The following is a 13,592-nucleotide window of genomic DNA, read 5'->3' as shown; positions in this document are numbered from 1 at the left end:
TAATAATGCCCACACGTCTCTCACCATGCTGTCTGAGGGGACATTCCTTCCCTTGTTGACAGTCAAGTGTAATAAGTACATGTCTTCGCTCAATCATTATAGACCATAGAATTGTATTCTTTAATTAGCATGTACTGTTAGCCCTCCTTTCCTTTATGGGCCAGTTTTTGTCTTTTACAGACCAGCAAAAATGTTTCCCTTCATTTCTTTTCCTTGAATTCTATTATTTCTTAAATTATTTTCTTTCTTTCCTTCTCCCTTCATGTAGTCAAATGTATTCTCTATTGACAATATTCCTGGCAGCTAAAGCCAACTTTTTGTCATCTCTCTGTGTTAGGCAACTTCTTTCAAGTTTTCCTTTTTTAAAAGGAATCAAGGCAGCGCATGCGCATGGCACCCGCCGGGTTCGGGCTGCGGTGTGCCCGAGGCTGCAGCATCCCTCGGAGCAGCAGAGCTGGCGTTTGTCATGCGAAGGGAGATCTGAGCAGGTTCGGGAGCTGGGAAACCCTGAAACGTATTAACATCGGTCAGGAGAATACGCAAGGCAAAGAAGGCTTAGTTTCAGATTAGCTGACGAAAGAATTCCCTCTCTTAAAAAAAAGAAATGAAATGCCCTAAATCCTCCTAGGAACCTTATAAAAAGCGTCGCTGTGACGGGGACACATTCTGGGGGGGGAATTCTACAAAAGAACCCTTGCATCCTGCGAAACAGCCCTTCGGGCGGAGGGGAGCAGCAGCCTCTCGGGGTGGCCCGGCTGCAAACTCAAGCCAATCCCCCGAGTGTTGGTGCCCAACATCCCAGTGTTAGTGACCCCAGAGTCGCACAGTGCCCGTGAAGAGCCAGGGTGCCACTGCAGAGGTAGCCGGCAGACACACACCCACCCCGCAGAGGGACACGGCTCGCTCCACCTGGGTGACACCGGGCTCTCTTCCCGCACCCTGCACCTCGGTCAGTGCTTAAAGTACAATTGGTTTGAAGTCTGCGATCTGAAAAATGTTGTCTCAGAAATGAAGCCAAAGAAGGGTTTTGTTTTGTTCTTTTAATGGAAATGCCAACCTAAAACGATTAACATTAAAAAAGGTTAAAGACCAACAAAAAAATCCACGCATGAATACTTGATTGTACACCACATTAATAGTACACAGGTTGGGGATTTTTTTTTCAACTAATATAAAACCAACAGAAACAGAAGGTTGATTATACAGTGTTTAAAGAAGGGCTCGGTACCATCAGTACAAACACATATTTTAAAAGTGCACATTTCTAAAAATAACCATAAAAAATGAAATGTTTATAAATATTTATTGTAAAAAATCCAAATATTAAAAATAAATAGTATGTTCAAACACACAACAGAACATTCCTTCATTGCCAAACATGTGATTAAGAAAAATAAGGAACACAAGAAGTCTGGAAAGAGATACAGCATACCAACATTGTAAATGTTTATCTGCGAGCTACATTTTTCAGAGGCTTCTTCTCAGTACAGTTCACAAAGAATGTGCTAGATTTTCCCATAAATATGACAACATAAAAAAAATAATAACAATAATAATAATAATAGTACCCACTCCACTCTAATTTGACTCTGTCTTTACTCAGGAAAGGTCCCATTATATTAATGATTTGGCTTAAAATGGCAGGATTTGGCTCAGATAATTCTGTAACAACTAAAACAGAAGTACACGGATGAGTTACAACTTCAAGGAATTCATATTCCGAACAGGGCATTGTCTGATCTCCAATGAGAAACTACTAAACAAAACTTGATCAGGGAATCATTTCAGTACAACACCACTATGTTTATAAAAAGAAGATACAAAAGGATGCAGTTCGACTATCCTTACACGTACGGACAATAAAACATGAGAGCATATGGAAGCCATCACTTTTGAATGCGTTAACAACTTCGATACATTGCAGTATATACATGCTTGATAGGTATTCGGACTGTTAAATGATCAAAGATTTTACTCTATGTCTACGCTCTTGCTTTCACTCTACTGAAAACATTTGTTGGTCACATAATGGTGTTAATGAAACTCAACATTTCTGCCTTCGCCCAAGAATTGCATTCTGTGCCGAGTGTGTGTAGGAATAATTTATTAGACAGAAAAGTTTGGAGGATGAAATGCAAAAACAATGGACATAATTTCAACTTTCGAACTGTAAGGTCATACAGACATCCATGGGCATCTGTGCACAGCCAGAGTTTCGCGCAGACACAGCCACATATATCCAGATGTACGTCTATACACAGGATTCGATAGTTTGGCATTTTCTGCACCCTCTGGGCCCCTAAAGTTATCTTTAAAAGTTTGATTTTATCTCTTTAGAAACGGTTTAAAGCTAACGGGCAGGGTGAGTTTGACAGAGAGGAGAACAAATCGCTGACAAAGAACCTTTTACGTTTCATCAGCGTTGTTAGGACGACGAGCAGGAATTTCTCAGATAATAACTCCCACTTCAAAGATTTCCCAGCTCAATAGAAATTGGACCATCCTTTTTATTCAACCACAAGGGCTGGCACTAAAGACGACTCAACTGTTTGAATTTTTTTCCCCCGTGTTTATTTTTCCCCTATTCACTAGGGTACTTGGATAAAATAAACAACAAGACAATTACTGGAACATGGACTTCTAACTTTCCCGGGCCCATGGCCCAGGGCCCATGGCCCCGTCCATGCGGGTGTCAAGTTCCCCGCACCGCGGAGCCTCCGCTCGCTGCCGCGCAGTGACAGCGGGACCAGGCGGAGTGGGAAAGGAGGTACGGCCATCTCCTCCCGGGCCTCGCCCCGCTTTCCGGGTCCTGGGAGACTTCCATCGGGACACCTACTCCCTGAGACAGGGGCAGCCCAAGGAGGGGGATCTTTCAGTCCCCATCCTACTTTCCCCTGCCAGGTTCGGAGGGGAGGAAAGGGAAGCAATTCTCAGGCTTTGTGGCCAGTTTTGCTGCTAGAAGCTGGCCAGAAAGGCTGGGGACAGCGGGCGGGAGCTCCCCCCGAGCCTGGGGGGCTGGCAGTCCCTTACTTTGGGGAGAAGCAGACCGGGGCTACAGCGTCGGAGCGGAGCCCGCCTCGGGGGGAGGGCGAAACCCAGAAAACCCAGCTCCGCCGAAGTGCATTAGGTGGACGAAGTCTATCTCTAGCGGGGAGCAGATTGAGTGTATTAAGCTAGCATGAAACCAAAGGTCAGTGCAAATGTATCTTAATAGACTGTCTCAAATGGAGTGTGCCTCCTTTGAAGGCCGCTTGCTATTGCTCTCCTCATTACCATAGCGATCCTAACGTGGCATGCTGATGCACCATAAAACTCACACTTTCAACCCCAAAATCAGGCCCTTTGAACAACCCGAGCTTGATTAGACCTTTCTCCTTTTCTTTCCCCCCTTAAAAACCATTTCCTTGCCTTTAGAAACTCGCCCTCAAATCCCAAATGCATTCTCTGATCCTGGCAGAAAGCAGAAACAAAAGTGAGCTGAGGCGACGGTTCAAGCGGGCCTTTTCTTCCTGACAGTCTTATCCATTTTTATTATGGTCTGGAACAAGTGCCCTGTTCGCGTGGGTTTTGTTTACCGGAAATTAAATGAAAATGATTTAGTTCGCGTCAAACAAAAATATATACTTGTATACACAAGAAAAAGGGCCTGTTAGACGTAAATATTATGTCCTTAATGAAAAGACTGGACGGGCTCCAGACTTCGCCTTTCACTATTTAAGTATGACTTGCCTATTGCCATAGAAATCCTAACTTACCATGAAGATTCACCGTTGTGAAGAAATACTTCTTTGTGCGAGCTTGCTTTGATGTCTAAGGCATAAGATTCAGGCTTTCAGCTGCGCCTGTCTAGATTACCTTGAGAGCAACGGGGTAGACATCTGTAACAAGCAAATGAAAAATTAAAGGTGATTAACCTGCACATCCAAATACTTCTGTAAATAGAGAAATAAAGAAATAAATAGATCTCAGGACATGATGAAAACATCTTCCCGACCCGCATCTGGCTTCTACACTTCTCAATTTCCATGACACAAGTTTCGGGGGCTGGAGAGGGGCACAACTCTCCCCTGTTTAGGCTCCTCTTTCGCACATTGGTCTCACCTATCTGATTCCCTAAGTGCATTCCCGGTAGCGACATGCTGTTGTCACTATCAGTGGTGTTTCAATACAAAAGTTGCTGAGTTTGGGAGAATGAAGAAAGGAGCACCGACTTGGTGCTTTGTGAGAAAAACACGGATGTGTAAGTGAAGAAAGCACTGGACATTGGGGTGTTTTCAGTCACTGGCCAGTTATTTATTTTCCTGTAGTTTTTACATTTACAGGTACCAACATACACGTGGGTATGTGGGTGTGTACAGTTATACACACACAGTAAGCCCAGTCACCTGGGTGCAGAGGTGATCTGTCAGACACGAGAGGATGCGATTACAGCAGCCTTCTGTCTGCTCTCCGCAAGCCATAGAAACCCCTTCCAGCAGCCCATGCTATTTATTTGCCTATACTATCTGGTATCCTTAAACATCATTAAAGTAATTAAAACGGCACCATTCGGTAGTTTCAAGCTACCCCAGTGGAGAGGTTCGTTTATTTATTTTGGGGTTTGTTTATTTTTTTACCCCCCTCCCTTCTTTCTCTGAACCAGTGCAGTGAACCCTGTAGGTCTGAGACTCTGGGACAGGATGGAGATGCTAAAGCCGCGTTGTGGGAGCGGTTCATCTCTCCTCGGGGCTGTTGGCAGGGCAGAGCCGCGGAGCAGCAGCCCCAGGTCCCCGCGCTGCCGGGGGCTGCCCGGCCCCCGCCCTGGCAGTGACGTCAGATATCGGTCTCCCCCCACCCCGTCAGAACGCCCCCCGGGAGCTTCAGCGCCCACAGTTCAACAGGAGCCACACTCTGGGTGGGGACGGGCATGTTTAGGTATTAGAAGTCATTACCAGTAGGAACTAAAATGGACAGTCAATCATCGCACCCCCCCTGGGCCTTTCTTTATTAGCGACTACTGGGTGGGGGAAGGAAATATATATATATGTATTTATATACAAAAAGAGGGAAAAGTAAGGAGATTCTTTACAGAAACGTCCATCGAGCGGGTTAATTAATCAAAAAATTTAATGGATCAATTTTGTACAAATTGGTAACAAATAATACTTTATATATATATATATATTTCTTTAAAAAAAAAAAACCACACTCTCACAGAAAATCGTGGGCGAACAGAATAGTGCAGCACACAGTACTGTTGACAAGAGAAAACCTGTACAGAGAAAATCTGTATGAAATCACTGAAGGGAAGGGGAAAAGAAAAGGGGAAGAGGAAGGGGAAGGGAAAGGAAGGGAAGGAAAGGGAAAAGGAAAGGGGATGCAGATCAGTTGGCGAGTAAACAGACTGGAGCCAGGCGGTCAGAGTGGGAGTGTGTGGCACGGCGGGAGGAGGCGGCAGCGCCCCGGCCGAGGCGAGCGCAGCCCTCCCGTGTGCGCGGTGCCGGGGGCGCAGGCAGGGCCCACCCGCGCGCTCCGCAGCCTCTCTCCCTCCGCCAAGCGCCTCTCGCTGCCGCTCCCGCTAGGCTTCCCCGTGCCCGGCGCGGCGCTCCCCGTGCCGGCCGGGTCGGGCCGCCCGCCGCTGCCCCCGGCGAGCCCTAGCAGCGGGGCCGGGGCTCGGCGGGGAGGCGCGGCGGCGGGGAGGCGCCGGGGGGCCCGGGGGGGCCGCGGGGCCCCGCGCCTTGACACACGTACCATTCGCTCAGGTTGGCGGCGGGCTGCGCGGGCGCGGAGGGCTCAGCGTGGGAGCAGGAGGCGGGGGGCTCCCGGCCGGAGTCCGAGGAGGGGGACACCAAGGAGGGCGTGGAGGACTCGTAGCCGGAGCTGGGAGGAGGGGATTTGCAGTGCACTTTCATGTGTTTTCTCAGGGAGCTGGGGTGGGTGTAGGACTTGTCGCAGCCTCTCACTTTGCAGTTGTAGGGCTTGTCGCTGGTGTGGACATGCGAGTGCTTCTTCCTGTCGCTGCTGTTGGCGAAGCGCCTGTCACAGCCCTCGAATTCACATTTGAACGGCTTCTCCCCTGCAGGAGGCAATGGGCGAGCACAGCCATTAGCGGCGGCGGCGGGGCCGGGAGCAGCGCATCCCGGCATCCCCCCCAGCCCACAGCCTCCCCGGACCCCTCTCTCCGGCCCTGACACGGCTCCTCTCCCCGCGGCAGCCCTTCACACTAGCCCTGCCCTTCCCCGCCGGCCCCGCCAAGCATCCCTCGGAGCCGCCGCTCCTTGCCCACCCGGATGCGCGGCCGGCTCCGTACGCGGAGCGCCCTGCCAGGCCAGCTTCTCCTTCTCTTTCCCCTGCCCTGTGTGTAGGTCATCGTGGGGGTTTGTGCAAAAGACAAAGCTCCTAAACAAGGAAAACTTAGAGGAGAACTGCTCGTTCCGAGCAAACCTGTGCTACCCCTGCAGACTCCGAAGTCCTGCAGAAAGAGCGGTCAGTGATTTATCCCTTCGAAGGCTTTTACGTTAAATACATTTCTCACAGTTCCCCAGGTGGATGTGGAAGTATTTTTCATAACCTAGCTAGATCATATGTCATCCACTTCATACTTGCACTGATTACAATGCTATTGAAGATCCACATCCCCTTCCTTTCCCCGCTCTCCAGCTTGCTGATACCATGTGTTAAAGCACGGAATATTTCAGAAAGACATTGATTGTGGGGGCAAAACGATAAAGATTCAGCAGAAGGACGACTAGGCCAGTGCATGGCACTGTCGCGAGGGTAGGATTCCCTTTTCATTTCAACCTACACAGCCATTGAAGAAATTGCAATAGGGATTAATTTGTCTGGTCATATAATAAGTGATGTTACACATAACAGAAATACAATCGTGTTTCTGGAGTGGTGGGAAAGTTTAACCTCGGATCGTGTGGACCTGGCATGGTACACGATATACAGGAGGTTTTCAAGGAAACACGCCACAGCCAGCTTCAGGATGAAATGCTGACGGCATTATTGTCTCTGACAATAGCAAACTGCAAAACCCTGCTTGCCAAGGGGTACCCAGGTCCTTTACTAACTGACTATGAAAATAACCTCCTCATCTGTCAAAAGTCAGAAAGTATCAGGGCGAAGAGGACTCCACGAAAATACATGGCCTAACCTTAACGTGAAGTGCAAACAAAGCAACTGTGCTCACCATCATGGCGTATGTGGTTGAAAGGGCTTGCAATGTTTGGTTTTGTGTGCTTGTTTTGGTTTGGTTTTTTTAATTCCTTGGGTTGTGGTTGTCGTTTTTATTTTTTTTCCCTCTCAATTCGTCATGATTAAATTTAGGAGAGACTCAGCCTACATTGGGCTCGGCTGCGAGCAGAGGCAAATAAAGGAAGGCATTCCAAATATTTCACATGAATGCACTTTATGCAAGGTGGGTGGGAAAGACTCATGGCTCCGCGTTTAAAGTATGTCCTTTCTGCACTGTAATAGTCAATGGGGAGCACTGACATCCTGCACCGCTAACATTTGCACAGAGGATCGGTAAATACCTGGCGTTGGAGGAAAGGGAGGGAAGAGGTTAAAAAAAAGGTCTCTCACAAAACGATGCGGATTCTGTAACCAAATACTGTCGACATACAGCCGTGCATATGCATAGACACACGCCCGCCTATAATCTAATTAGAGTTCCACGTAAGGAAATAATTTGACCTTCAGCATCTAAGTTGAGACAACAAATCAAGGATATTAGTGTAGTACAAGCAAGCAGTAAGTTAGGAGACCCCAGGGAAAGCCATCCTCATAAGCACTCTGCTTGTGCAAAGTGAGTTCCATTCAGGTAAAAGCGGGCTGCGCCGCACTGCGCTTTGCCGAGTTGAAAAATGTTCAACTTCGCTTAACCCCCTGAAAGAGCCACTGAAAGGTCCGTTCGTGCAGCCGGGTTTCAAGTGGGAAGAGGGCAGCATTTTCTCAGCTGCCCGGGTTGCATTCCCTGAACGCCTCAATAAAGAGGAGCCATCCGAGCCATTTGCAAGTATTCCTTTCGCGAGAGCAGGTTTTCTTACGCGGAAATCCCTGCCCGGCAGGGAGAGGACACTGCACAGGTCCCGGCTGCCGCAGCCCGGGCACGGAGCCGCAACCACGCACAAAGTTCCGCGGGCGATGGAGACTCAACCGCCATTTTACCCCCACACTTGTAGCTGGGCAAAAGTGTTCAGTGAAATTCAGCTTGGAATTTGTGGCATAATCCCCCGTCTCCGGGAGTGGATTAAGGTATTTACCAACTTCTCCGGGTGAGTGGTGGCGGGGGGAAGCCGGAGCTGGCGGCTCCGGGGCTGCGGGCGAGGCGCGGGGGCGGCGGGGGCCGCAGGGAGGGAGGAGGGCTCCGTCCCACGCCTCGCACTATTGTTCCTGGCCCTCTGGGAAGGCGGTGAAGTGATCCCAGCCCGTCCTGCTCGTCCCGTTGCCGTCGCCTTAACGGCCTTATCCTCCAACCTGGAAAACTCGTACATCGCCAGATATCCCTCTGCCTGCTCCCCAGCCTCGGAGAAATCAGAAGTCATTAATATTTAAGGAGGCAATAATTTTCCTGTTGAATCTAGAACTGTCTTCATGAATAATTCGTAGTGAGTTCTATTAGAGTTTCAGAAACATTGCGTTTTTGACAACTTCTGGGTGTTTAATAGAAACGGTGGAACCATAAAGGCCCTGCAGGAGTTTGCACAATACAGCAATTAATCACCGAGAAAGTTAAAGCCAAAAGTACAGACGCGCCGAATGGTGTTTAATAAACGCAAATCTCCGCTCTCGGGTTTGCCCTGAACCTGCATCTCCGATGTAGGTCAGTTTTCCCAAGAATTTAACCATTTTCTGCTTCAGAGACTTCAAACAGTGAGGCCGTTAAAGAGCAGTAAAAGTTTGTTTACTTAAGAAAAACACTGTCATTAAGAGATGAGCTCTCCCGGTTAATGGCTGTACCTGTGCTGATCCAACAAGGAACTGGCTGGGATACAAGTTATGTGACCCGGGGATACCCCTTTTTCGAGGAAAAAGGGGGCCAAGAAGGCAGCCGAGGAACACAACTATGCTGTCGTCCACCTCCTCCCCCCACCCCCCCGCCCCGCACACAGACTTGCTCCTCATAGAGCGATGGAAAAATAATGAGGTGACGAGTGACGGTCGCTGTAAAATCTCAGTGCTATGTTTAGACGATAGCGATACGAAATTAGTGTATGTTCTGCATATTATATCACGTTGCGCTCTATCATAAAAAATGCAACTCCTGGAAGGTCAAGCCCTGCACCGAGCATGGGGGAAGGGGAGTTTTATGAACTGGAAGGCGAAAAAAATCGTTTGGCTGTAAGCAGATCTTACAATAGGATTATGTAGTTTCCCTCGCAGTGCATAAGGCTGTACAGAAGGGGGTGGGAGGTGGAAAACCCTACACTGGAACAGATTAAATTTTCCAAAAAGGGCTTATTTCTTATCTTCTTCTTTAGAGGAGAAAAAAAAGAAAAAAACAGGAAAAAAAAAAAAAAAAGACAAACCAGCGCTACAGACTACAAACACCGGCTGCTAAACTAATTAATACAACTTCACAAGCTGCTCCTGGAAGTGTGAAAACTTTCTACGTGCAATTTCATTAATTATAAATGCTTTCCTGGCCGGAAGAGTTCAAACGTAGTTTTGCAAGATCGTCCATCGTGTTACTTTATTTTCTGTTAACTAGAACTAACAGATGTTTCTGACACATGTCCCAATTTTGCTTAACAGATCTGCAAATGACATTTCAAAATGTACAGGCCGAAACAATACCAGGGTTTCTTTTCTTTCTTTTCTTTCTTTCTTTTTTTTTTTTCCCTCACGAGAATCAGAACTTGCAGCTCCCCATATTTGCGAATGCAGAAAGTCGTTGGAAGGCAATGCTCATTAAAAATGTCAGTGTTATTCAGATCAAACATTTGAAACTCCCTCTGCCCAAAACAGAACTGTTGAACGAAAAGGTCGCAGCTGTGTTATTCTCACAATGTTCGAGCAGCAGCATCTCAGCGACATCAGTCAAAACTGACTAGACAAGTTGTAACTTCCATTGTTCACTTTTAATTTGTGAGCTTGCACAATGATTTCATTTTTTTCCCCCGACTACTTTAAATTAAAAAAAAAATCCTCGCCTGTGTGAATTAGCAGAAATGGTAGCTATATCACTCGATATTTACACAGATGTACCCACATAAACATTACAGCAGCCTCTCCGCAAAACCAGAAAAAAATATGGATAAGAATTCTGAGATTTGCTCTCGTTGTCCCTTTCCCCCCCTTTCCTCCCCCTTCTCCAAACGGTAAAGAAGCAAACAAATATGAGAATTTATTTTCCAGAAGTACTTGGCGTGCATTCAAAAACAACTCAAAGGATACATAAAAAAAAAAAAAAAAAAAAAAAAAAGCAAAACAGTACGCTGAATAACAGAGAGAAAGAGAGTAAAGAGAGCTTTACATACTGACCTGTATGAGTTCTTTTGTGTATTTTGAGATTCTCTGATCTGGCAAACACTTTGCCACAGCCTGGGAAAGGGCAGGGGAAAGGTTTTTCACCTGTGTGGACTCTGATGTGATTTACAAGTTTATATTTGGCCTTGAAAGGTTTCCCTTCTCTTGGACACTCTTCCCAGAAACATATGTGATTGGACTGCTCGGGTCCTCCAACGTGCTCCACCGTGACATGAGTCACCAGCTCGTGCATCGTGCTGAAAGTTTTCGAGCATAATTTTTTGGGAGTCTGGTCCAACTCAATCCACTTACAGATGAGTTCCTGTTTGATGGGCTGCCTCATGTAACGAAAGAAGGCACCCGGGCCGTGGTGTGGAGCCAGGTTCACGTTCAGATTCATACCACCGTAGTTATGAAGCGAAGAAGCAGCAAAATGATCTGTCCTGGAGGCTGGTACTTGAGTGAAATGTTCAGACCTGGCGTACATTTCTCCAGGTAACCCCAGTCTGAGCTGTCCGTTTAGATGGCCACCTGGAGCTGCATGGGGAGGCTGCTCATGGAGTCCAGTGAACAGAGAGGGATTCCCAGCTTCTGAGTGGTGGTGGTGGTGACCATGGTGTCCGGGGTAGCTACCTGTTGTTGAGACAAACAGTCCGTGGTGAGAACTTGCAGCGGGGTGCTGCTCGGTCAGCCCTGGCATGAGTGGGGCCGGCAGATCTCTGCGTATGAAGAAGTCCCTACCTGCTGCCAGAGCCTGGGCTGGGTGAGAGACGGGGTAAGGGGCTGCTGGTGACTGCGCCGGGCCAAACGCTGCCGTTTGACTAGAGACCACCTCGGCTTGGCCTGCCATATGGTGATGATGATGATGATGATGGTGGTGGTGGTGGTGGTGGAGCTGGTGGTGGGGATGAGGGGCAGGGCTGATCTTAAGGGCCGCGGGGTGATGCTGAGGAGAAGGATGATGAGGAGGATGGTGGCGGTGCCCCATGTGTTCTGGCCGGAGCTGCTGCGGCCCGAGGCGGGACTCGGCGGCGTGTTGCCCCGGCTGCGTGGGCGCCGTGGTGAGGGGGTGCCCGGCGAAGCCCGGGAAGCCTGTCATGCTCTGAGGGGGGTGGTGATGGCGGCGAGGAGCCCCCGCCAAGTCTACTAATCTCAGCGCCGTGTTCCGCCTGGAGAGAGCAGCAGGGTCCATCACTGGGATCCCCAGAGCATCCACGCTCATTAGCTTCTAACGCTAAAAAGTCACCTGACAGCGGGAGGAGAGAGACACAGGGCGGCGGGGGGGCGGGGAGGGGGGGAACAACTTTCTTTTCTTTTCTTTTTTCTTTTTTTTCTTTTTTTTTCCCTTTCTCCCAAAATAAAAAAGTTTCCCGGTGCCGCTGCCCTGGCGGCGGGACGCACGGGCGGCTGTGCCAGCGGGCGGGCCCGGGGGGCCGGCGGGAGGCTTTGGCGGCGGCCGGGGAGGTCCCGCGGCGCGGCCCGTCCTGCCCGGGGCCGGGAGGCCCTCGCGGCGCGGCGGGACCGGACGGGCCGCACTCCGGCCGCGCCGCTGCCCCGCCGGCCACACAATCGCCGCGCCCGCCCATTGGCTGCCGCCGCGTGACGTCACCGCTGACAGGTCCCGCCGCCGCCTGCGAGGGAGATCGCCGGTGCGGCGGGGGGCGCGCGGGGACGGGCCGCGCATGCGCTGCCGCCGCGCCATCCCTGCTCCCGGCGCCCCCTCCGCGGCGCGGCCCGGCTCGGCTCGGCTCTGCCCTGCCCGGGGCTCTGCCCTGCCCGGGGCTCTGCCCTGCCCTGCCCGGGGGACTCTGCTCTGCCCGGGGCCGCGCACGGCCGGGGTCCCGCCTGCGCCCGCCAAACAAAGCCTCGGCGGGAGTCGAGGGCAGCGCCCCGGCCTCCCGCCCTCGCCTCTGTCCGTCCCCGCTGCCCTGCGCTGAGACACGGGGCAGCCGCGAGGTTCTCCCCGGCAGAGCGCTGGCAGCCCCGCCGGTCCCCGCCGTCCAGCCTGAGCAGCGGGATTCGGAGCGGTGCCGGTGCCGGTGCTGCCGGCAGGTCCTTGGCACTTGTTGCCGGCGCGGGCAGCCGGTCCGTGTCCGGCAGAAGCGCGGCCGGAGCCGCACCGGCCGCTCGCTGGCCAGGCGTGCTCGGCCCGGGGCTCGGGCTACCGCCCCGCTGCCGGAGCCCGGACAAAGGATCCCTGGGAGACTCTCCGTCCCCTTCCCCCTCCTCTGACAAGTTTTAGCAGTTATCTGTCCGCCGGAGTAATGCGAGAAATTGTGATGTTCAGGCTGAATCTGAATGTTTAACCCAGAAGAGGGAGTCTCTCCCTTTCCCTCTCTCACTTTCTCTCACGCACACTTACAGGGTAGTTCCACGCAAAATCCCCGTCCTTGGCTTGAAGGAAAAGCATTGCCAAACATTCATAACGGACTCGGTTCTGATGATTCTCACCTGAAGGAAATAACATGGCCTGCAAGGTTTGCGTGCTAATATTGAAAGTGTAGGTTTGGGCTTCAGCTGGATACACTGAGGCCTTACAGGTTTAGAAAAGCTTAGGGCTTCAGCACAGGAGGAAGTATCTGCTTAAGTTTTTAAGAAGGGGATTGTGAACTTAAAAAAGTAAATGAAACATGGGAAAAGATTCTTCTGCTCCAAGAAAGAAAAACACATCTTTAAATATCCACCCATCGTATTACCAGTACTTGGATCCTGACACCAAAACGGCTCCACCAATAACCTCACAGTCTTATGAAATAAAGCAATGATTAATTCTCTATTCACCCTGTCAAACTCTCATCATTTTAATAATTGACTTGCTGTTAACTTGCCAGTGGATTCTTTACCAGATGCATGTCAGGTAAAGCTCTCAGTGTAGAATTTTGCATTTTCATAAGAATTTAACAGTGCTGGCAATCGATAAGTTTTATGTGAAGTAGTAAAACAAGAAACTGTTTGGCAACGTCAACCCAGCTACTTTCATAACAGAAGCTACCATCCAGTGGTTGGAAAACGTAAGATTAAAGTTTAGGACATACATAACCATATAGAGTACATTTTTGTCACAGCTTCACATTTTCTGGGTTGGTTGCAATGACATATTTTGTCTCTGCTTGCATTTATCATACTTCCACTGTAAC

The 13,592-nt window shown here is 49.8% G+C and overlaps 1 protein-coding gene across 4 annotated transcripts; it reads right to left on the bottom strand.

Moving 5' to 3' along the window:
* Nucleotides 1-495: 495 nt before the first annotated feature.
* On the bottom strand, nt 496-11,946 carry ZIC4 (Zic family zinc finger 4). Of its 4 annotated transcripts, none has more exons than XR_014854049.1 (4): nt 10,471-11,943; nt 5,731-6,055; nt 3,756-3,878; nt 496-507 (listed from the first exon to the last, which is right to left on the bottom strand). XR_014854049.1 is itself a non-coding variant. In XM_085069490.1 (4 exons), coding segments are annotated over exons 1-4 (1,425 nt in total). In that variant the 5' UTR covers nt 11,678-11,940; the 3' UTR covers nt 1,055-3,877. The 4 variants fall into 4 exon arrangements, 3 of the variants coding, with proteins under 3 accessions (XP_084925614.1, XP_084925616.1, XP_084925613.1); XM_085069490.1 differs by lacking the exon at nt 496-507 and having other exon boundaries at nt 1,055-3,878; nt 10,471-11,088; nt 11,197-11,940; XM_085069488.1 differs by lacking the exon at nt 496-507 and having other exon boundaries at nt 1,053-3,878.
* Between the last annotated feature and the right edge of the window lie 1,646 nt (nt 11,947-13,592).

The sequence above is a fragment of the Lichenostomus cassidix genome, chromosome 9 (assembly GCF_008360975.1).
Source record: "Lichenostomus cassidix isolate B80296 chromosome 9, HeHo_3.0, whole genome shotgun sequence".
Taxonomy (NCBI): Eukaryota; Metazoa; Chordata; class Aves; order Passeriformes; family Meliphagidae; genus Lichenostomus; species Lichenostomus cassidix.
This window is presented reverse-complemented; position numbering and strand designations above follow the sequence as displayed.

What these genes read in the sequence shown, in the direction of transcription:
- ZIC4 (XM_085069487.1), bottom strand. Translation starts at nt 11,677, where the DNA reads ATGAGCGTGGATGCTCTGGGGATCCCAGTGATGGACCCTGCTGCTCTC. An exon ending in ACACAAAAGAACTCATACAG is followed by an intron (nt 6,056 to 10,470) that starts GTCAGTATGTAA and finishes TGCCTCCTGCAG; the next exon opens with GGGAGAAGCCGTTCAAATGT.